This window comes from Hippopotamus amphibius, chromosome 13, assembly GCF_030028045.1.
Source record: "Hippopotamus amphibius kiboko isolate mHipAmp2 chromosome 13, mHipAmp2.hap2, whole genome shotgun sequence".
Taxonomy (NCBI): Eukaryota; Metazoa; Chordata; class Mammalia; order Artiodactyla; family Hippopotamidae; genus Hippopotamus; species Hippopotamus amphibius.
Genome location: NC_080198.1, coordinates 37,687,914 through 37,709,471, shown reverse-complemented (window position 1 = coordinate 37,709,471; position 21,558 = coordinate 37,687,914). Strand labels below are relative to the sequence as shown.

At 48.4% G+C, this 21,558-nt stretch overlaps 2 protein-coding genes across 9 annotated transcripts in view; both read right to left on the bottom strand.

Moving 5' to 3' along the window:
• Positions 1–11,864, bottom strand: part of IP6K1 (inositol hexakisphosphate kinase 1) — a 61,256-nt gene extending 49,392 nt beyond the window's left edge. The window contains exons 1-3 of one of the 8 annotated variants that reach the window (XM_057704822.1): positions 11,324–11,825; positions 10,468–10,688; positions 9,438–9,590 (exon numbers count right to left, since the gene is read on the bottom strand). The gene's annotated coding sequence lies outside the window, so the exon portion shown is untranslated. Of the gene's footprint in view, positions 1–1,665; positions 1,683–9,437; positions 9,591–10,467; positions 11,296–11,323 lie in introns of those variants that run through there. The other 7 variants (XM_057704824.1, XM_057704826.1, XM_057704825.1 and 4 more) reach the window with 7 other exon arrangements.
• Positions 11,865–13,728: 1,864 nt separating this feature from the next.
• Positions 13,729–21,105, bottom strand: CDHR4 (cadherin related family member 4). The gene is made up of 19 exons (XM_057706410.1): positions 21,052–21,105; positions 20,513–20,697; positions 20,226–20,388; positions 20,064–20,146; positions 19,313–19,423; positions 18,556–18,659; positions 18,225–18,361; positions 17,761–17,944; positions 17,511–17,664; positions 17,171–17,264; positions 16,658–16,861; positions 16,438–16,577; positions 16,050–16,200; positions 15,743–15,963; positions 15,360–15,502; positions 14,830–14,886; positions 14,641–14,728; positions 14,385–14,415; positions 13,729–13,877 (listed from the first exon to the last, which is right to left on the bottom strand). Exons 1-19 carry the CDS (start codon positions 21,095–21,097, stop codon positions 13,822–13,824), a joined length of 2,352 nt encoding a protein of 783 aa, XP_057562393.1. The 5' UTR covers positions 21,098–21,105; the 3' UTR covers positions 13,729–13,821.
• Positions 21,106–21,558: the final 453 nt, after the last annotated feature.

Below are 21,558 nucleotides of genomic sequence, written 5' to 3'. Positions count from 1 at the left end.
TTTGCTGTGCACGGGCTTTCTTTTTAGTTGCGGTGAGTGGGGGCTACTCTTTGTTGTGGTGCGCGGGCTCCTCATTGTCGTGGCTTCTCTTGTTGTGAAGCACGGGCTCTAGGTGCGTGGGCTTCAGTAGTTGCAGCACATGGGCTCAACAGTTGTGGCTCACTGGCTCTAAAGCGCAGGCTCAACAGTTGCGGCATATGGGCTTAGCTGCTCCACAGCATGTGGGATCTTCCTGGAGCAGGGATCGAACCCGTGTCCCCTGCATTGGCAGGTGGATTCTCAACCACTGCACCACCTAGGAAGCCCTACTGTGTGGTTTCTGAATGGACCCTGAAAGTTGTTTCAATTACTTGAAAAGGCTAAGTAGCATAGACCTAAAATGAGAATTTTTATTACCTACATAAAATCCACGTACCTCTGCTTCATTCACAATTCTACCAATGAAAAGCAATACAACACTGTAAACAGTCACATTAACATGTCTAAGGGCCCAAGGAGCCCTGCCTGGTATACTCTGCTTCAGGAAGTTACTCAAGCTTAATATTCGGCTCCCTGAGGCTAAAGTCAGCATTTTCTTTGGAGACACTCATGAAACAGCTAACACAACCACATATTTTATAATACATCTTCCCAAACATGGAAGAAACTTCTTAGCTTTCATTTTACTTTCTATGCTAAAGAAATCACTTTATTTTTCATGCAGAATATCAAAAACCAAAACAGCCCAGGCATGTCCTGTGCTTGTCTTGAAATATCTGGTGTTCGACCTGGCCGTGACCCACACAACATCGTCCAGTTGAGCGAAGTCTTTATAAATAAGTTTCAGAATACCTTCCACTAAATTAAGTCTGTGTCCAAATCATAACTATAGAGTCTCCAAATCAGTCAAGGACCATTAAAATAAAATCTGCAAAAGACCTTTTTAAAGTATATAATCAAATATATGTTGAGTACCCACAATGAATGAGACCCTGTAGAACAAACACTGTACTAATAAGACAAACACAGTTCCTGCTCTCAGAAAACTGAAAGTGAGCATAGAGGGCAGGTAAGAGGCAAATAAGTAACTTTAAAAGAGTATGGTAAATGTTGAAGTACGGCCAAACAAGGCTGTCAGTGTACCAGAGCCATTCACATAGTCTTCAGCAGACCCAGCACTCAGACTGGATACAGGGAGCAATGGGTACAGTTATCAAAAGGCTCCAAGATAGGCAGAAAGAGAGACAAAGCCCCCCGCATAGCTTTTAGGGCTTATTAGTCAAATGAAGAACTGCAGAACCAATTATCTGAACTTTTTTCTAACAAAGGATTTTACCTTAATCTCAGGTCAAACGAGGACTAGAACATCAACCTGCTTTGTCAGTGGGTATGACCCTAACTACACTCTTACACTTGAAAAGATAAAATCCTTAAAAGAAAGTTGGTTTTCATTTGCTTTTATTACTTCTAAGTGCTTTTACCTAAAAGTAATTCATGATACTTTACAAGTATTTTCTCAATCACCCTCAGATTCTTGATAAGGATTTTTACTATCAAGAAATTTTACAAACAGCTCCAAGATCCTTTACCCTCCCACAGGGCCAGTATTTCAATAAGGACCACAATACAGCAATAAGGCTTGCTCACAGCACAGATTACAGTTTCCCAAGTAAAATGATTACCTACCTAAAGCCCAATTTCCCAGGTATCAGAGCAGGGTACAAAGCTGTTGAGTAGGAAAGGAAAAGTTGTCTACATTTAAATGATGAGGAAACTAAGGCACACAGACAATAATCAGATGAAAGCTAAAGTAGAAAAAGGAAAACTTTATTTGGCCCACTTTATAATAGATTCTGAATCTAAACATTCGTCTAAGCTCATGACAAATATGAAATGCATGTTACTCTTCCTTAAAAAGAGCAAGTGAATTCCCTGGCTGTCTAGTACTTAGCACTCTGTACCTTCACGGCCAAGGGCCACATGGCGCAGCCAAGGGGGGTGGGGGGCAGGGAGGAAGCGAGCTTTCATTCTAGAAAAACACAAACATCAAGATTTATTTTTTAGGGACTTACCTGGTGGCGCAGTAGTTAAGAATCCGCTGGCCAATGCAGGGGACATGGGTTCAATCCCTGGTCTGGGAGGATCCCACATGCCACAGAGCAACTAAGCCCATGTGCCACAACTACTGAGCCTGCGCTCTAGAGCCAGCAAGCCACAACTACTGAGCCCACACGCTGCAACTACTGAAGCCCATGTACCTAAAGCCCATGCTCTGCAACAAGAGAAGCCATAACAATGAGAACCCTGGGCACCACAAAGAAAAGTAGCTCCCGCTCACCACAACTAGAGAAAGCCCGCTCGGAGCAACAAAGACCCAACACAGCCAATAAATTAATTAATTAACTTTAAAAAATCTATTCTGTATAAAAAAATTACATAGTAGATTTACTCATAATTGTCAAAGCTTAGAAGTAACCAAGATGTCCTTCAACTGGTGAATGGATAAACTGTGGTACATCCACACAATGGAATATTATTCAGCACTAAAAAGAAATGATCAAGCCCTGTAAAGGCATGAAGAAATGTTTAATGTACATTACTAAGTAAAAGAAGCCAATCTAAAAAGGCCACATACTGTATGACTCCCACTACATGACATTCTAGAAAAGGAACAGTAAAAAGATTAGTGGGACTTCCCTGGTGGTCCAGTGGCTAAGACTCCAAGCTCCCAATGCAGAGGGCCCAGGTTTGATCCCTGGTCAGGGAACTAGATCCCACATGCCACAACCAAGAGTTTGCATGCCACAATGCCACAAAGATCCCGTATGCTGCAACCAAAGATTCTGCATGTCTCAACTAAAAAAGAAAGGATCCTGCATGCTGCAACAAAGATCCCACATGCTGCAACTAAGACCCAGGGCAGCCAAATAAATAAATAAATATTTAAAAAAAAAAAAAAAAAGATTGGTGATTGCCAGAGGTTGGGGAGAGAAGGAGATGAACAGAAGCACAGAGGTTTTTTTAGGACAGCAAAACTATTCTGTACGATACTATAATGGGTATATGTCATTATACATTTGTAAAAACCCACAGAGGTACATTAACTGCAGACTTGGGGTGATAATGTGTCAATGTAGGTTCATCAACGGTAACAAATGTACCATTCTGGCATGGAATGTTGATATGTATGAGTGGGGGGCAAGGGGTATATGGGAACTCTCCATTCACCTTTGCTATGAACCTAAAACTGCTCTTAAAAAATAAAGTCTATTTTTATAAAAGCCAAATTATTTTTATTTTGGTTTTTTTTGTTTTGTTTTGCTTTGTTTTGGACCGCACTATGTGGCATGCGAGATCTTACTTCCTCAATCAGGGATCGAATTTGTGCCCCTACAGTAAAAACACAGAGTCTCAACCACTGGACTGCCAGGGAAGTCCCCCAAAAACCAAATTACTTAAATGTTCTAATTTTTTATCTGGGTGGTTGTTAGATATATACAGGTGTAAAAATCATCAAATTCTGTGCACTTACATATGTATTTTATACTTCAATAAGAGTTACTTTAAAAGAAAACAAAAATTTAACAGGGAAAATCAATCATTTGAGGGGTGGGAAAAATCTGTGCTTAAGCTAACACTAGAAGGCAGAGCCTATTTATCATGACAAGGCATGGGCACTGTCTGAGCACTCTTACTCCCTGGTTGTATGGCCTAAACATTATTCTCACTTCACTTCCTCAAATGTAAAGCGACTGTACTACTTGTCTCATAAGTCTATTAAAAAAGAAATTCCTTCTCTCTCTTTTTTTAAATATTTATTTATTTATTTATTTATTTGGCTGTGCTGGGTCTTAGTTGTGGCAATGCAGGATCTTCATTGCAGCATGCAGGATCTTTAGTTGTGGCATGTGAACTCTCAGTTGCGGCATGTGGGATCTAGTTCCTTGTCCAGGGAGCAAACACAGGCCCCCTGCACTGGAAGCATGGAGTCTTAGCCACTGGACCACCAGGGAAGTCCCCCAAATTCTTTCTCTTATCCACTTAGTTATTCAAAAGAAAAACATGAAGACCAGGGAATAAAGATTCCTATCAAGCAAGAGTAGTATTAGCTATTGGTTCTCTCTCCCAACAAACTATAAAAAATACAGTAAACTAAAAATAAAATAGACACTTCAAATTCTTAATAAAATGCCCTCTTAAAGCAGTATTTAAAGAGTAATTTTCTCACATCAACCAACTCCCACATGAAAGTTTCATTCATTTTAAATATCCACCTTACCTTCTATCCAAAAAATATCATTTTAGCAACTCCCTAAGAATCAATTTTATTCTTCAAGAGATTAGAGAAGCTTTAAAAGAGGATGCTGATAATCAAGTTCTTGCCTGTGGAGAAACTAGTCACTGAACACCGGCACAAGAAGTCAATGGTAAAACAGAATGCAATATGTCAAACAGAGCTATGAAGATGCAGTGTGGAAATGACTTTAATGGGAGGGGGGATTTAAGGGATGAATACTCATCACCAAAAGCACTGTTTGCTGCTCCCAGAAATTAAAATCTAGAACACTAGATCCTCTGGTTGGTGCTAGTTTTCAAATACCACACATGGAAGATCATCAGACAAGGATGCCTCAAGCTTTAAAAACAAAAAAGTTGCACGTGAATTAATTGATTCACGTGTAACTTTTTTTTTTAGGTAGCAAAATACCTGCCATATCGCCAAAAGTCTAAAGAGGCAGTGCCAGCTGTGGTAACTGGGCATGGATACTTACACAGGCACAAATCACCAATGCCACGGCTCCACAGAGGGATGAAGGATGAATTTTGTGAACCCTGTGGATGACCAAGAAGCCTCCTAGCCCGCATCAATTAACAGAAACCCAGAAACATGACAAGTAACTTAAGTTCTAAAGCAAAGAGAGACCCCCCAATCTAGAAGCTTGTGTCTACTTGTAATAGTTCCTGATTATTTCAACTTCTACTTCAATGGAATATCCATTAGTTTTTGACTTAGTATAGGCAGATCTGGAAATCTGGTGAAAAACAGAAAATGAAGCTGAGAGCTGAGAACTACAAGGGAGGAATAACAACAAAACTGGGCCCAGAGTCCATAGAACTGTTCAACTTTTCCTGAAACAGTGTCCCTCTGATGTAGTCTGGGAGTCAGAGCAATTCTACTCACAGTTATTTATCTAAGAGAAATGAAAACATGTACACACAAAGACTTGTACAAGAACATTTACTGAATCTTTATTCACAATAGCCAAAAACTAGAAACAACCCAAATGCCTATCAGCAAATGATATGGTCATAAAAGGGAACAGTACTCAGCAATAAGAAAGGAAGACAACAAAATGGATGAATCTTGAAAACATCATACTGAGCAAAGGAAGCCAGATATGAAAGACTACATAGTCAATTTCCATTACTCACAGTAGTCATGTTCTATAAAGTCACTGCAAACACCAAATTAGCAAATACTGAGCCGCTGCTCCTAGGGGAAATACAGAGTTAAATTTCTGTAAGCCTCTGGTCACAAGATTTTCATCAACCAATCAATACCAAACCTTCCAGACCTACACACACACAATATATAACCTTGTATGTTTCTGTTTAAAAACACTATATTAAATATATAGTTGACTCATTAACGCTGCACTCTCAGCCAACAGCACTATAACTCACGTCTGAACAAAACTAACAAACACACGTATTTTCTTCAAAAGGGGCTCCACAGCCTTCTTGTGCTTAGGAAAATTAGCACGTCAGCACTATACTTGGGCATCATTTTAATCAGTGAAATTAGCAATAAAAAACCCCCAAAATATGAAAAATCATGGCACTAAACAGACCATGAAAAGGACACCTGTTTAAAGTTCAGATATCCTCCCCAACCCTTTGCAAAAATTCGCTTTACGCCACTTTGCTTTTATGCAAGGCCTACATTAGTACCTGTTTTCACTAGCCAAAAGAAATCTGAAGAGCATTTTCACTTTTATGAAAAGGCAGAAAGTGAAAACGGCATTCAGTATCTGTTTTGCAGGGAGTCCATTATAGAGGTAGTGTGCACCCAGAACAGCAAGAGTGGCACTGCCAAGCTCCTTCCCCAGGAACTACACTCAGCACCTCAGCATCAAACTGCCACAGCTCTGAATCACGTCTGTGAGCATCTGTGCTTTATCTTGATTTATACTCTGCATCCATTAGCAAAGTGTGTCCTAAGGTAATTGCCTCTTCACTTTACACCACTTTGGCTCACAAAAGGTTTCATAGGAGCACTTTACTTTCACCCGAAATCAAGGGAAATCTGTACTACAGCTGAAACAAGGCAGCAGAGTGTCACCTTGTTCCACCTCACCTGGGAATGTACAGCAGGCAATTCAAATTTTTCACCATTTTTGGTCTGCAAAGGGGTTTCCTTTGACCAGTGGAATGGCTCAAATTTTAATTCATCATCACATTTTAAAGTCAGGAAATTTCACATGAAAACCCAGATTTCTGGTTTTCCTTAAAAAAATTTAAAAAATAAACACAAGATCTGATAATACAACAACTAGCTAGAACTAAGAAACAGTGACCTTTTCAATAGGGGCTGTGCTTGCTAGTTCACCCAAGTCCCCACCACTCACCACTGCCCTTACACCCTGCTTCCCTAATTTACTGCTAGCTAGCCCCTGATATGCATCCTATACCAACCCAGACATTTATAATATACTGCTGACTGCAAAAAGGTACAAATCAGAATGTACTGCAATCTCATTTTTGTAAAATTTATGAGACAGAAAAAAGTCTGCTTGTACGATAAAATACTAACAGTGAAATTATGCATGGTCCTTTATTTCTTCTTGTTACTTATATTATCTTTTTTTTAAACTAGTAAATATACATTACTTATATAAGTTATTTTCTATAACAGCTTGGAGATATAATTCACACATCATACAAATCACCCATCTAAAGTGTACAATTCATGGGAATTCCCTGGCGGTCCAGTGGTTAGGCTTCTGCACTTCCACTGCAGGGGGCATGGGTTCCATCGCTGGTCAGGGAACTAAGATCCCACGTTTCACATGGTGAGGCCAAAAAAAAATAAAATAAAAAATGAAGTGTACAACTCAATTGTTTTCAGTATATAAAAGATATGTGCAAGCATCACTACAATTGTAGAACATATTCATCACGTCTCCTTCTCACCTATGCCCAAGCCCTAAGCAATCACTAACCTACTTCCTCTCTCTATAGATTTGCCTCTTCTGGACATATCCTATAAATGAAATCATATAATTGTGATCTTTTGTGTCTGGCTTCTTTCACTTAGCATAATGTTTCCCAGGTTCATCCATGTTGAAGTATATAACAGTACTTCACTCCTTTTCATTGCTAAATGATATTCCATTGCATGTACATATCATATTTTATTTATCATCAGTTGATAAACATTTTTTGGGTCATTTCCCCCTTTGGTTATTATGAATAATACTGCTATAAACATTCATATACAGGTTTTTTTGCCTACATATGTTTTCATTTTTCTTGGATAGATAACTAGGAGTGGAATTGCTGATAACTCTACGTTAACCATTTAAAGAACTGCCATACTATTTTCCAAAGTGACTGCATCATTTTACATTCTAACCGAGTACAAGGACTCTGATTTCTCCATATCCTCACCAACACTTGTCATTATCTAACTTTTTGATTATAGAATAAGTCATTTATAAGTGTTCAGTCATAACACGCTCAGATTTTTATGGACTTCAAACTGCTCTTATTCCCTGACATCAAAATTTAGACTTGAAAAGAGTCCAATCCTACACTTGCTTTCCAAGCCTGCTCACCTTCTGGAAAATGAGGAGACAGGAATAAATGAGCTAACTCCCTACCCACAAATAAAACTTTTACAGAAGAGATTAGCAGATTTTTCAAAGCACTCAACAAAATAAAGTCTCCAACAGGGATCCAGCACTGAAGTGAACATACATTCCCATCAAAACTCATTTGTAATGCCTCTTACATAAACCCAGCTTCATACCATAAGAGCAGCAAACATGAATGAGAGTCTCAATCTATCACCTTTTGTAAAAGAACCAAGACGTCTTAGGTTTTCACACTCAGAACTCATTGCTTAAATCCTGCTGTAGTATGGGAAGAGAAATTAAATCTGATTTAAAATCGGGACAAAAGCACAGATCCACCAGCACAAACACACAGCAGCCTTTTCCTAGCTCTACCCATCACTGCTCCTTATAGCCTCAGGACAGCACCACGAGGAGGATAAGCAACAAATACTGACACATTTATAGCAGCCCACAGTGGCAGTGAGAAGACCCAACCAAGAAGAGAGTCTAAGAATCTGAATGCTCTGCTCACCCAATACATGTTTTCCCACAGCCAAAAGTGGCACCATTTTTTTTTTAATTATTTTTATTTATTTATTTATGTTTGTTTGTTTGTTTATTTTATTGGCTGTGTTGGGTCTTCGTTGCTGCACACGGGCTTTCTCTAGTTGCAGCGAGCGGGGGCTACTCTTCCTTGTGGTGCGCGGGCTTCTCACTGCGGTGGCCCCTCTTGTTGCAGAGCACGGGCTCTAGGCGCGTGGGCTTCAGTAGTTGCGGCACATGGGCTCAGTAGTTGTGGCTCACGGGCTCTAGAGCGCAGGCTCAATAGTTGTGGCGCACGGGCTTGGCTGCTCTGCGGTATGTGGTATCTTCCTGGGGCAGGGATTGAACCCGTGTCCCCTGCATTGGCAGGTGGATTCTTACTCACTGCGCCACCTAGGAAGTCCAAAAGTGGCACATTTTGATGCCACACAGGGAGGTGAGCCACATAGCCCCTTCTGAGATGCAGAATTACTTTTTGTTCTCAGGCTTCAGTTATGCACTTTGAGCAAGTTCTGCCTCTTGCAGAATGAGGATGGGCCTCCATAAGTTGCTAGAGTGCAAGCACTCCAGGCAGGGTAGCAGGTGGAGATCCATGGCCAAATTCTCATTTCTACTTGCCCATTCCCTCCATTTCCCTGTTTAATTAGAGGGTGTTCCAACTCAGACAAATTTAGCACATTTTTGTAAACACTTAGCTCTTATCTACTACATGCAGGTACAAGAAGACACAAAAATACAATCTCTGTAAGAAAGAGGTTAGGTCTAATCAGAGAAAACAATTATTCTTAAAAGAGTATATGCTGTGTTGTTGGGTTTTTTTAAAATAAGGGCAATAATGCTACTGCAGTTCAGAGGGAGTGGTGTATTCCCAAGAACTGGAATGTTTTGGGAGTGTTTCATAAAGGAGGTAGGAAGGACCTGAGCTGGACTCTGGAGAAAAGAGAAGTGAAACTGAAGGCAAAGGGTATCCCAAAGAGGAGCAAAAGCCAACAGATTAGCTGTCAAAAGGATTTGTGTAAGAAAATATCATGTATGGAATGTTTACCAAACCATTTGGTTAGTGAGGTTAGGACATACCCTGGAAAGGTGGGTTGCGGCCAGCTGGGCAGCAGCATCTTAAATGCCACATTAGGACATCAGATCTCATTCCATAAGCCTGCAGCAGCTTGAGTTTCGTGTAGAATCTCCACAGTTGTGAATTATGTCTGTTGCTCCTAACAGTTAAAAGTGCTGACATATACAGGTGAATTATGTAAATACAGAGTTAAAGTAGAGGGAAGGTCTGCTATTCTAACATTCTTATTCATTTGCACTTAAAAATGCCCAGCACAGAAGTACTGCTATTAACTACCTCTAAGTAACAACGTATGCTGAATCAAGCAAGCAACATCTAATACTCATGAGAAGTCATGAGGTAAGAAAAGCATTAAGCAAAGCCAATAGGAGTTCTTAGATATTCTATAATTTTCCTTTCAGCAGTGCTTCTAACATAGGATTAGACCACAAATGGACTTTAATAGACCACTGAATCCCATTAAATTGCACGCAAAAGTTAGTGTAGTGAAGTTTTCTAAGGAGGAGATCTGTCTCCTTCTATATCTCAAAGAGGTCAGATACCCGAAACAGGCTAGGAGCCTAACTTAGGGTTATTTTAATAGAAAACAGCGAGAATTTGGGGACTTCCCTGGAGGTTCAGTGGTTAAGACTTCACCTTCCAATGAAGGGGGTGAGGGTTGGATCCCTGGTCTGGGAACTAAGATCCTACATGCCTCTCCCCAGAAAAACCAAAACATAAAAAGAAGCAATACTGTAACAAATTCAATAAAGACTTTAAAAATGGTCCATATCAAAAAAAAATAAAAGAAAGAAAGAAAAGAGCCAAGAATTTAACCCTGTGGCAGCCTTAACTTTCTAAAGGAAGTGTAAACCAGAGGGGACTGCGGGGGAAGTTAGCTTGAGGCCATTTTGAGAAGCTCCTAATATTTTCATACCTCCCTCTCTTCTTGTAAAGAACTGCCCAAGGAACTGGCCTCTCCAAAATCAAAACTCATTCAAGATTCAAAAAATGGCCTAAGGGAGGGCAATGAAATATCTAAAGACTACTCACTCAACTTCTCTCTCTTCTCACAAGTAAGGGAAACAGCAACAGGCCGCCAGCTGCCCCTGGTTTCAGCATCTTCTCCAAAAAGATCTCCCGACCAAAAGAGCTGGTTTCTTTCAAAATTAAACAGTCTGAGGTGCCAAGATCCTGACACAAGCGCACAAAGTATTGTTGCTTGACTTCTTAGTCGCCTCAGGCAGGCTTGCTGTATGACCATATACAGGAGCCTGTGCTGAGAAGCCAAGGGACCCACAGAGAAAGAGAAATGTGTTTTGGAGCACTCAGAACTCTTCCTAGACCTGCACACCTTGCCTGGGGTCTCTAACCCTTCTACCCTCACAGGAAGAGGGGCTGACGGTCTGTTTTCATTGGGCAAGATCCATTTACTCTGTTAAAAGTTAATTTGGCATTCACAAGACAGAAGTTTCATTTCTTCTTCTGATTCTAACACTCCTACATTTCCTTTGTCTCCTTATGACACTTGGCAGATTCTCTCTTTAGGAGATAAAATCAATCAACTCACCACCACAATATTCACTTTCTCCCAGAGCCAAGAGAGGAAGACCTCGCCACAACTCCAAAGAGTGGTGGTCCAGAACCAAAGAAATTGTGTCCCAAAATAAAATTCGGGCATCGTGGACATTTTACCAGGCCCTTCAGGAAGAAGCAAACGGTGAGCTCTGAGGAGCACAGAAGGCAGGCGCCGGGCAGAGGGCCTTTGCCCTGTCAAAATCACAGGGCCGTCACACTGGCCGGCCTGGCTCCCGGGGGTTTTCGGCTGTTTGGTCTAGTCTTAGTCTCAAGCGGTCCGAAAGTCACTCGCAGGAACGACATCTAAGAAAATGACACGTGTATTTCTCACCTGGGGACAACACAAGAGCCCGGAGAGCATCACGCTGGCACTGGACACGTTTCAGCGCTGCGGGTCAGCGGAGCCCAGGGCTGTAGTCACAGAAACTAGTTTCCCGCTACCCCTCGGGCGCGGGGCTCTTGGACCTCCTCCCCGAGGCCGTCCTCGGACCTCGGCACCAGCATCTAGGAGGCTCCACGGGCGGCCGGTCAGGACGCTCGAGAGATGCTCAGCCGATGCCCCTTCCCTGCGCGCGCCAGCTCCAACCCCGCGCCCGCCGCCGCCCGCCCCGCGGCGTCAGGCCGGTCTTTCCGCCCGGCTCCTGTCACTCACCGGCCCGGCCCGGGCAGCGGGCGCCCACGGCTCCCCACGGGAGCTGGGCCTCCCGGGCCTCCAGGCTTCGGCCCGCCCCCTGGCAGGCAGCGCAGGTGGCTAAGCCCCGCAGCAGCGGCCCCGCACCGGCCGCTCGGTCCAGCTCCCGGCACTGCCCACTAGGTACGGATCAACAACAAGATGGCGGCCAGCCGAGGGGGCGGGGGCCGGGCGTCATAGTAACCAGGACGGCAAGGAACCCGCCCCCGTCTGAGAATATTCCCAATCAAAAACCTCTTTGCTCGACGCCGAGGGGAGTGCCTCCCGCTGACAGGTCGGCCGTCCTGTCAGTCAGAGCCTGCCTCTCGCGGCCCTTGCCGAACGCCTCAGCACGTGACTGTGACGACACGGGTTAGCGCAGACGCGCCGTTCCCGGAGTTGCTGGCTGCAGAGCGCTTGCTGCCTGTGCGGGTCCGTTGCGCCCTTGGCATCCCTGCGTGCGCAACCCCCGTGCAGAGTCGACAGAGTCTTCACACACACGCATGCACAGTTGGGGAATGTCTGCTGTGTACCACATGCTTTTTTTTTTGTCATGCACCGTGGAAGGCAGGACTTGTCCCTCACTAGTGAGGAAACTGAGGCTCAGAGGGGGAGGCCGGGCCAAGGTTAGGTCACCTCTGGAAGTGCAAGCACTGGGTTTCGTGCCTCCTCTTACTGGCTCCAGTGTATACTGCCCTCTTCCCAGCAGCTTCCCTAGCTTTGCCCCTCATCAGCCTTTTGTGCTGCCTCAGCAGTCGCTGGCCTGTTGCCCACGTTTGTCCTTCTGCCTTGGAGTTCAGTCCCCAGCACAAGCCGTGGCACACTGCAAGCACTCTTTTTTCCTGCCCTAGAGCATCTCGTCTTGAGTTCTTATAACAACATCTTTTGCCCTGGATTGTCATGATCTGCCACCGAGGTCAACTATGAGTCTTGGGAAGTACGTTCTCCCCCACGCAGAGAACCTAGTCCTGGGTTTGGCATCAGATGCAGTCACACAGCCTGACCCACATCAAGTGCCTGGACTAGCTAGCTATGTGACTTGAGGCTTGGTTGCCCCATCTGTGGAATGAAGATAAAAATCAGGCTCCTCAGAGGTGAACATTTAATGAGCCCATAGAGCAGGGTAAGTGCTGAGGTCCACCTACAACCGCTTCCAGTAACAGCCTGTTGTCAAGTCGCTGGCCCTGAGGCCCTCTAACACCCTCACCTTATTGGAAGCACCCTGAAGCAAATTTTTCCCGTGGAAGGCACTCAGGTTCTTCCTTCACCTGGGGCACCATAACTGGCTCAGTAAGGGAGGTCCTCTGGTACCCTGAGAGGGTTCAAGTCCACAGACTTGACAGAGGGGAGAGGATTGAGAGAACTTGGGGACACCACAGTAAAGGTAGCCTCCACCAAGACAGCAGGTCCTCTGGGAGAGCTGGCAGTAACCTGAGACCTGATGCCAGGCTGGGTATGGGGGAGTGGGCTAGCACCGCACCCAACAGAACCTGCCCTCCTGCAGGCTGCTATAGGCCACTTGGCCACGGGCAGCAGCTCAGCTCAGCACAGGCACGACAGAGGGCCCAGAGACCAGAAGAAACAGATCAGGAGGAAATGGGAACACCTGCTCAAAAGGGGGTGCTCTCAATCCCTCCATGGCCACTTGTGCCACGGGCTGCTCACGTCTGCACCAACCCTCGCCTCAATGCGGAAGCACCAGATCCTTTTCCAGAAAGCCTCCACATAGTCAGCAAACTGCCCTGGAAGTTGGTGGGGCTCTGAAATGAACAATGCCCTTCCTTCAGTGGGAAAAGGAAGCTCCTGGGCCCTCCCCATCTGCCAGAGCAGGTGTCCTCGGAGGGAACAGGGCAACTGGAGGCCCCCTCAGTCATTGACAAGGATAACGGCTTCTTACCTCTGCAGAACATTAATCACAGTCAGAGCATTGTACAAGGCCTTCTTAAAAGAAAAATAACCTTACTACTCCCTAGAGTGTTCCCACAAGACAGGGCATTCTCTAAGTGAGAACAAGGAAGCACAGATCTCAGAGCTTTTCCCACATGTAGGTTACAAGGCTAGGACTCTTCTGTTTGTAATTTTGTTTATTATTGAATCAACTTGAAAACACATGATCATGTGAAGAAGAAATTCCACGAATATGATGCAGCTTCTTGACCTCAGAGCCAGCGCCGGGCTCCTGTGTGCGTGTTGAACAGGTAATCTCTGCCTGTACCTAAGCTCAGATGGTCAGGGGGAGAGAGGACACTGCTGGCTTCAGCAGAACTGCCTCCCTCCCCTAAAGGCAGTAAAGGATGTTCCAGGACCCTTGGTGTGACCCCCCCCCCCCTTCTGCTTGATCCAGCTTATCCCCTCCCTCCTTTCTCAGCAAATCCTTTGAGCTCTGGCTCAAATACACAGGAAGCATTCATGATTCCCTAAAACTGGACAGCAACTCCCCTAAGCCCAGTGCCAGATTACTCTGCCATAATTCATGGTGACAGTGGAGCATCTGGGGGCCTCTTCCCTCACCACCTTCCCCCCTTTTCCCCATGGGCAGGAACCAGACCACGTTCCCCAGGTGTTTGGCAAACACTGGCTGAAAGGTGAGTGGAGGTGAGAAGAGGCCCCATTCAGGGAAAGAGTAGATAGTGGATGCCTGGTAGTAGGCAGAGATATTGAGATGGGGTATGGAGAGAAAGTAGGCCCAAGTGGAGAATGGTTTGGAAAGAGGGGAACTCACGGGAGTCCTGTGCTCTGCCATCAAAATGCTGCTGAGGCGAAGAATGAGAGGGTGCAATGAGTTGAACCCTGCCCATGGGGAGCAGGTGGAAGCCTGCCCCCAAAAGGGTCAGGAGCCCACCTGCCTCCTCCATCCTATGGTGCTGGTATGAGCCCTCCCACAGGCACAGCCATCCATGGGAAAGGGGGCAGGCTTGGCAGGGGAGCACTCTGCAGCAGCCTCAGTGCCCACGTCACAGGATGGTAGGTTGACATACCAGGCTCACGACACTGCTGGGTGCCTGGGGTGTCTCCATCGTCGGTGCCTCTATGAACCCGTCAACGGACCCCTCAGTTCCCTGAATACTGGGGCAAAGTAGGAGCTGGAATACAGGATAGGGCTCTGGGCCCCCGCCTGAGTTTAAGAGATGGATTTCCAGGCATAGAGGTATGCAAAGGAGGTTTACCTGTTTAGCAGTAGAGCCTGGGTTGGTTTGCTTGGTGTCTGTAGCACCTGGGCCAACCTAAAATGCCAGGAGGAGAGACCAAGTAGAGCTGCAGACCTGCTGGCCCCAGGTACCAGCACCATTCATCTGCCTCTTTTATTGGGGATAGCCTATGTATGCAGTGCCCACATGGTTACTCCCACCTACCCCTAGGTTCAGTCCTGTGCTCACAAGAAACTCAAGAGTCTCAGGGAAGATCAGGTTTCAAGTGGAGGGCAGGGAGCAGGAATAGGGTCACCCAATGCATGACAGACTCAGAGTTTAAAGCCCTAGGCCTCATCTCATTCCAAGACCAGGTTCTGCCAGTGATGGAGACAACTTTATCCCAGTGTGTCTCTGCCTCTAATCTGATGACCACTGGAGGGAGGGCAGTCCTCAATATCAGTTTGTCTGTTCATCAGCTTGGGCAATCTTGGGTAAAACCAGCTATCACAGATGCTATCCATTAGTGGGCTGGGGGGAGGCAGGCAGTACAGAGATAGGAATCCTACCCCCGCAGGAGCCTTCTGAGGAGCCAGCTCAGAGCCAAAAGGAGAAGGGCACTGGTCACTGTCAGCACCACCACAAACCAGGGCTCCGGCTGCCAGAACGCCTCTGTGTCTGTCACAAGCAGGGGTGTCATCATTGAAGGCACCTGAAATGGGCCCATAGTGTCACCACTGCCCTGCCAAAATGCCCTGATCATCCAGCCTTCAAACCCCTCCAATGACTGGCCACCCCACACCCCAGACTTCTCTTCTGTATTGCCAGGCTCTTTGCACTCAGAAGTTTCCTCTGAAATGCCTTCCCCCATTGTTCCACCTGGACAACTAGGTCCCAGCATCCTCCAAGATCATTTCTCCCCACCCACCAAGGGCCTGAGGATCCCTCTCACTGGGGCTCTGTGGGTGCTGGTGGCCACTGTGCTGGCCCTCCAGGGAACTAGATGCACGATGACGGTGGCTGTGGTGCTGAGGTGGGGGGTGGAGGGACCTGCATCGGCCACACGGATCAATAGCTCATAAGTATGGGGCTGCTCTGGCCAGGGGGGCCCCAGCACGAGGTCGTTGTGCACCAGGACGGCTCCTTGCAGGCTGAATCGGCTCTGACTATTCCCTGAAAACAGAGTGGCAGAAGAAGGGGACCATTGCTGGTCTTGGCCTGCCCCTCCCCCACAGCCTGGTGGCCCCCAAGGCCCTCACCTCCCACAATGCTGTAGGAGAAAGCCAGGCGCTGTGGCTCTTGGGGCACCCGACATGACACCTTGGTCACCTCCATGCTACGGCCCAGGTGAGTGTGGATGGTGAGTTCCTGAAATGGGGGCTCACACTCGGGGGCATGGTCGTTCACATCCTGCAGGAGGGGGGTAGTCAGATCACCCACTCCCAAACTCCCAGGCCAACCCCTCAGCCTCCTCCCACCACAGCCAGAACCTCGGTATCAGGCAACAGGTTCCAAAGCTTTCCACAACGAAGCCCTACCCCTCTCTAGCCAACCAATGGAGGAAACTGAGGCAGAGTGGAAAAGTGGAATGCCAGAGGGAGATATGAACTCGCTCCAATTCTTTCCAAGGCTTCCGGGTTCAATTACCTCAACCTCGATGGTAATGGTGCAGGAGCCTGAGCGGTGGCAGGTGGGGTCCTGGTCTTGACTATGGTCAGTCAGCAGGACAGTGAGCCTGTACAACTTCTGCAGCTCATAGTCCAAAGGCCCTAGGAGGTGAACCTCCCCTAGAAGGGGTGGCCACAGCCTCAGCTTGCAGAGTCAACTCTGGCTCCGCCCCTCCATCCCAGCCCTGGGGTGGCAGTACCGCTGAGACGGTCCACAGCAAAAGTGGCAGACCCGCCAGAGGTGGAGTACTCAATGCTGTCGTGCGGGTAATCCGTGTCCTTGCCCACCACAGAGCCCAGCAGAGTGTGGGGCCCTGCATCCTCACGAACCCGGAATGTGCGTGGGACACAGGCTGGGGAGAACTCGTTGACAGGTGTCACCATCACCAGTACTGGCACCTCAGCTGGAAGCCATTTGGCAGTCAGGGAGCTGGCCTGGGTTGCCCAGCCCTGCCCTGGGGGTCTCAGGAGGGAGATGTGACCCTGCCCTGGGGACTTAAGGAGGGAGAGGCTGTGGAGGGAGGATGGGCAATATCCTCCCCCCCCCCCCCCCCCCCGCCAAGGGAGAGGAGAAATATGCCTCACCCAGGGGTCTTTAGTGGAAACAACCCTGCCCTATTGCTTTCTGAGGGAGGAGAGATGACCCCATCCCAAGGCTAGGACAAGGGGTACAGAACAACCCTGAATGTCCAGGCCTGGGCGTGGTCACTCACTGGTCATCAGAGGCTGACCACTATCAAGCACCAAGATGGAAGCTGCGTGCTGAAAGCAGGCACCAGGAGCGTCACAGTCCAGCGTGGCATTCACCTAGTCAGAGGGGCCAGAGAGTGAGGCCCAGCCAAAGCCTGGGTGAGCCTTGAGCCACACTGGGTTGCCTCAGGCCAGGTTACTCACAGATAGCCTACCCTGACCCTCCATTTTTCAAACTGTAAAGCAGGTTGGCTCCACCACCATATCCTTCGCCCTCATGATCTCGGCTGCCACAGACCAATGGCCCATCCCCCTTCCTGTCCAAGCACCCTGCACATGGGTCTGAGGGCAGAGACTGGGCACCTCCAGAACTCTGTCTCGAAGGCAGAGGCTGGCTGCGCCAGCAGGGCTGTGGAATAGCAGCTGGTAGTCCAGGGTGGAGCCAGGAGAGTCCGGGTCAGTGCAAGTGAAGGTGTTCAGCACGGTGCCCACAGGCGTGGTCTCGGGGATTTGAGTCCTGGGAGCAGAGGGCGGGCAGCAGGGCGGGAGCTGGGGCTGGGCTGCAAATCACGGCTCTAACCCAATAGCCAAGGTAAGGCTCGCATATACTCACACCAGCAGCGCTGGGAGGCAGCGCGGGGGCCAGCGGTTGACCGACTGTACGTCCACCCACAAATCAAGCTCGGCGCTGGCCCACGGCCGGAGCCGCTCAAAGGCCTTCACCTGCAGCCTGGTGACCGCGGCGTCTGGGGCTTGCGCCAGCTCCAGGGGCGCGGTGGTCCGGACCACGCCGTCGACTGGGCGGGGTGGGAGGGTGGGGAACGCAGACGTTGGCCCCGCCCGGAGCTCAGTCGCGTTCCCACCCTCCCGTGGATCCGCTGGTGGGGGAGGGCGCAGAGACTGACGACCTGGTCGCCTCCCCCAAGGCTCGCTTCTAACTTTGGACCCCCAAACGTGACCTCGCCCCAGTTTCTACCTCGGCTCCAGGCTCGTTTGTCAGGAGAGCGAGGAGGCAGTGAGGGTCACTTCTAGACCAGCCACCGAGACATCCCCGTACCCGCCCTCCACGCCCCTCACCGCGTCCAATGGAGAAGAGCCGGCAGGGCACCGGGGAGAGGATTTCGTAGCGCACATCGAAGCCCCGGGCCTGGACCTGAACCACCTTACTCCCTGGGACCAGGTTCTCAGGGATGGTGATATTCTGGGCTTGCTGCCTAGACCAAAATGGAGGCACTGGCTCCTACCTACTCCTGCCACCCCAGCGGGGTCTTCAGGCCCCTCCCTTGGGTCTTCCCTAGTACAGGAGCCAGCTAGCGATGCTCCAGCAGCCCCACACCTTAACCATACTCCTAATTCCCTGGGGCTAGGTCCTGCCTTCCCCACTGTTCCCAGAATAAGGGAGTCTTACAGGAAGGAGACCTGGCTGGAGGGAGCAGGCAAAACTTTCACTGTCAGCATCCCACGGCAGCTTCGGCCTTGTCCAAAGGTCACCAGGATCTGAAGCTGGAAGACCTGTAGTGCGCACAAAATAAGAAGGGAACCACAGTGTGTGTCTACCTGTATGTCTGTTCCCAGTCTCCCCTTCAAATAGGCAGCCCCCCTCAGGACTTCCACAGGGAACCCCAAAACTCAACCCCCCCCCCCCACCGCCATCACCTGTCACTCTGCTGACAGATATTCCTTTGTGTCTCACTCTTCTGGGTCATAAGTCTTTATCTTAGGATGCATACAGCCCCCAAAGGAGTAATATCTGAGGCATTCACTATGTGAATTATCATGATAGAATTGCTAAGAGCCAGTCACTAAGACATGGAAGTTTTAAAGAAGGAACTTCTCTATCCTCCTCCAGACTACACTAGCCACTGTAATCAGAGCTTTCACTTCTTGTGTGACTGCTCAGAACTTTCTCCTTTCTATTAGGGGCACCGTGGGCTCCCGGAGCCAGGGATCCCTCTTCTTTCTAGAGCTCCAGAGCCCAGCACAGAACCAGGCCAAGGTGGGAAGACAGCCAGCATGGGGCAGCAGGTGTACGTGTGGGCTATGTCTGGTAAAGGCAGCATGACTGAGGAGGCCAGGAACAAACAAACCTCCAGGAGGTAGTGGCTCTGCCCATTTTATGCCCAATTCATGGATATCTCCAGGTCCCAAGTCATGCTCATGCTCACCTTTTGAGCCTGGCCTTTGAGGCCCTGGGATGGCGCCTGCAGCCAACCCTGCCCATTGATGGAGAAAGGTCCAGGGAAGTATGGAGGGTCCTGGGCACTGGTGATGCTCATCTGACAAGACAGAAATGCTGGAGGCCCCTTCCCCAACCCCCAGTGCACCAAGCATCCCTGTCAAAGTCCCCCAACAACCCAGTAGGTACCTGCCCACTCTCAACTCTCCCATATCCCACCATTGACACTTACTCTAGCCTGGGCTCCCCCTGGCCCTGATCCTCAATCCTCTCTGATTTTAAACTACTTATTTTGTTTTTAAACTACATTTCTTTTGGAGATTGCAAAAGTGATACAGAAACTTCATGGGGAATTCAGAACACAGAGAAGAACTTTAAAGGAGAACTCAGCCCCTGGGATGTCCCTGTGGGAACAGCCATCGTCACTGGGGGTGGGCAACCCTCAATGGTTCTCTCTACGAACATGCATCATGCTGAGGCTCAGCTGTAGAGTAAAGAGTCCCTCTGTGAACAAACATATGGACACCAAGTGGGGAACGCGAGGGGTGGGGGGGAATGAATTGGGAGACTGGGATTGCCATATATACATTACTAATAAGAAAAAAAATTATCAAATTCAGAGTCCCTCTGAAGTCTATGCTTGGCCAGGCAGGGTCTGAGCTTGGTCTCCCCATCTCGCCACCCATTCCTAGGCATGTCCCCCCACCGCCACCCCCCCACTGCCCATGTGCATGGCTCACCTGGGCTCCCTGGCCTGGGAGCAGCAGAGTGTACAGCCGGGCCCCAGGTGTGACAGTTTCTGGCACCTGAATGATTTCTCCAGCTGGCCAGAGGGGAGGTCAGGGAGGCTCTGTTCAGCCCATACCCTGCCCACACCCCCTGCCTGCTGCCCCTGGCCTCACCTGGGCTGGTAAATCGACCAGCACACTGGATACGGCCAGAGTCCCGCTGCACATCCACAAAGAGCAGGCCCTCCATCACATAGTTGCCACATGTGAACCGCAGCTGCAGCTCATAGTGGTTCACTGTCAGGGCATCCAGCCAGGCTGAGCTGCTCAAGGTCACCTGTGACAGGTGAGCAGTGCCATGTGGGGCCTAGGATCTCCATCCCCCCGCACCACCTCTGGCTTTGCAATTTTTGGGTCTGCCCTTGTTCCCCCATGGTCCCCAACTGTGCCCATGACCCCACCTTGCCCACATAGATCCCCTGCCACCTGGTCAGGCTAGGTGGATTGAAGAAGGTGGTGGGTGGCTGCACATGGAGCAACTTCAGGGTGGGTGTGTGTGAAGAGCAGTTGAAGAAGAAAGACTGAAGGATGGTGCCAGGTCCCTGGCTCTCAGAGACATTTATGAACCAGGACAGGCAGTGGAGGTCTGTGAGGAAGGGATGATTCATGCTGGAGGCCCCTCCATGCTCATGGAATCATACACACAAGCAGAGTCCTTCCTTTCTGCCTTAGGGCCTGGCCACATCTTGGAAACAAGCAGCCAAAGTTTTTCCTTGTCCCCCCACATCCAACTACTGGTCAGCTCATTTCACAGACTGGGAGGGAGAACTTGGTCGAGGAAGCAGCCAAGATAAGAAATGAGTGTCAGGGGTTCAGATATTTGCTCTTTCCTGGCTCCTCCCAGCCCTGTCCTCCACAGTAGCTTATCTGAGAGGGATCAGGACTCCACTGTGGGCTCAGGGGGTGAGAACTGGAGCTCCCCCACCCATCAGCTCCTCACCAGAGACAACCAGAGCAAGAAGTGCCAGGGGCCTCAGCAGCTTCATAGCGGCCTGAAGATACAGACAGCAGAGGCAAATTCAGAAAGCCAGAAGTGTTTTGTCAGGCCCACCCCGTTGCCAGGTCAGTTGCTCAAACATTGCTGGGCAGGCAGGACTCCTGGGCCTCTAAGATTCTAGCCCCGCCCAGCCCCTGTGACTGAGCTCTAGACTTTACAGTCATCAAGAGGCCTGGAAAACTCCATTTTTTTCACTGCTCCCAATGATTTCCCCTATTTATTACTATAATTCAAAGGAGATGTGAGGGGAGAAGGATCAAGCTTCAGATAGGGAAACTGAGGCTCAAGGAAGTCTTGGTCATGCAGTCCTTGGAGACAGAGCAAGCACAGCACCCAGGAAAATTGGGACCAGGACCTGCTACCACACACAGTCTGAACTCCAGCTGCCCACTCCCATTATAACATTATCTGCCTATGAAATCTGAGCCCAACCATCAACAAAATCTCTCA

Excerpts from the sequence above, each read along its gene's own strand:
- CDHR4 (XM_057706410.1), bottom strand. The coding sequence starts at position 21,097 with ATGAAGCTGCTGAGGCCCCTGGCACTTCTTGCTCTGGTTGTCTCTG. Across the intron at positions 15,964-16,049 it reads CTCCTACAGCATTGTGGGAG|GGAATAGTCAGAGCCGATTC; the intron begins GTGAGGGCCTTG and ends CTCTGTTTTCAG. Across the intron at positions 14,729-14,829 it reads CAGGCTCTACTGCTAAACAG|TATTCAGGGAACTGAGGGGT; the intron begins GTAAACCTCCTT and ends ACTTTGCCCCAG.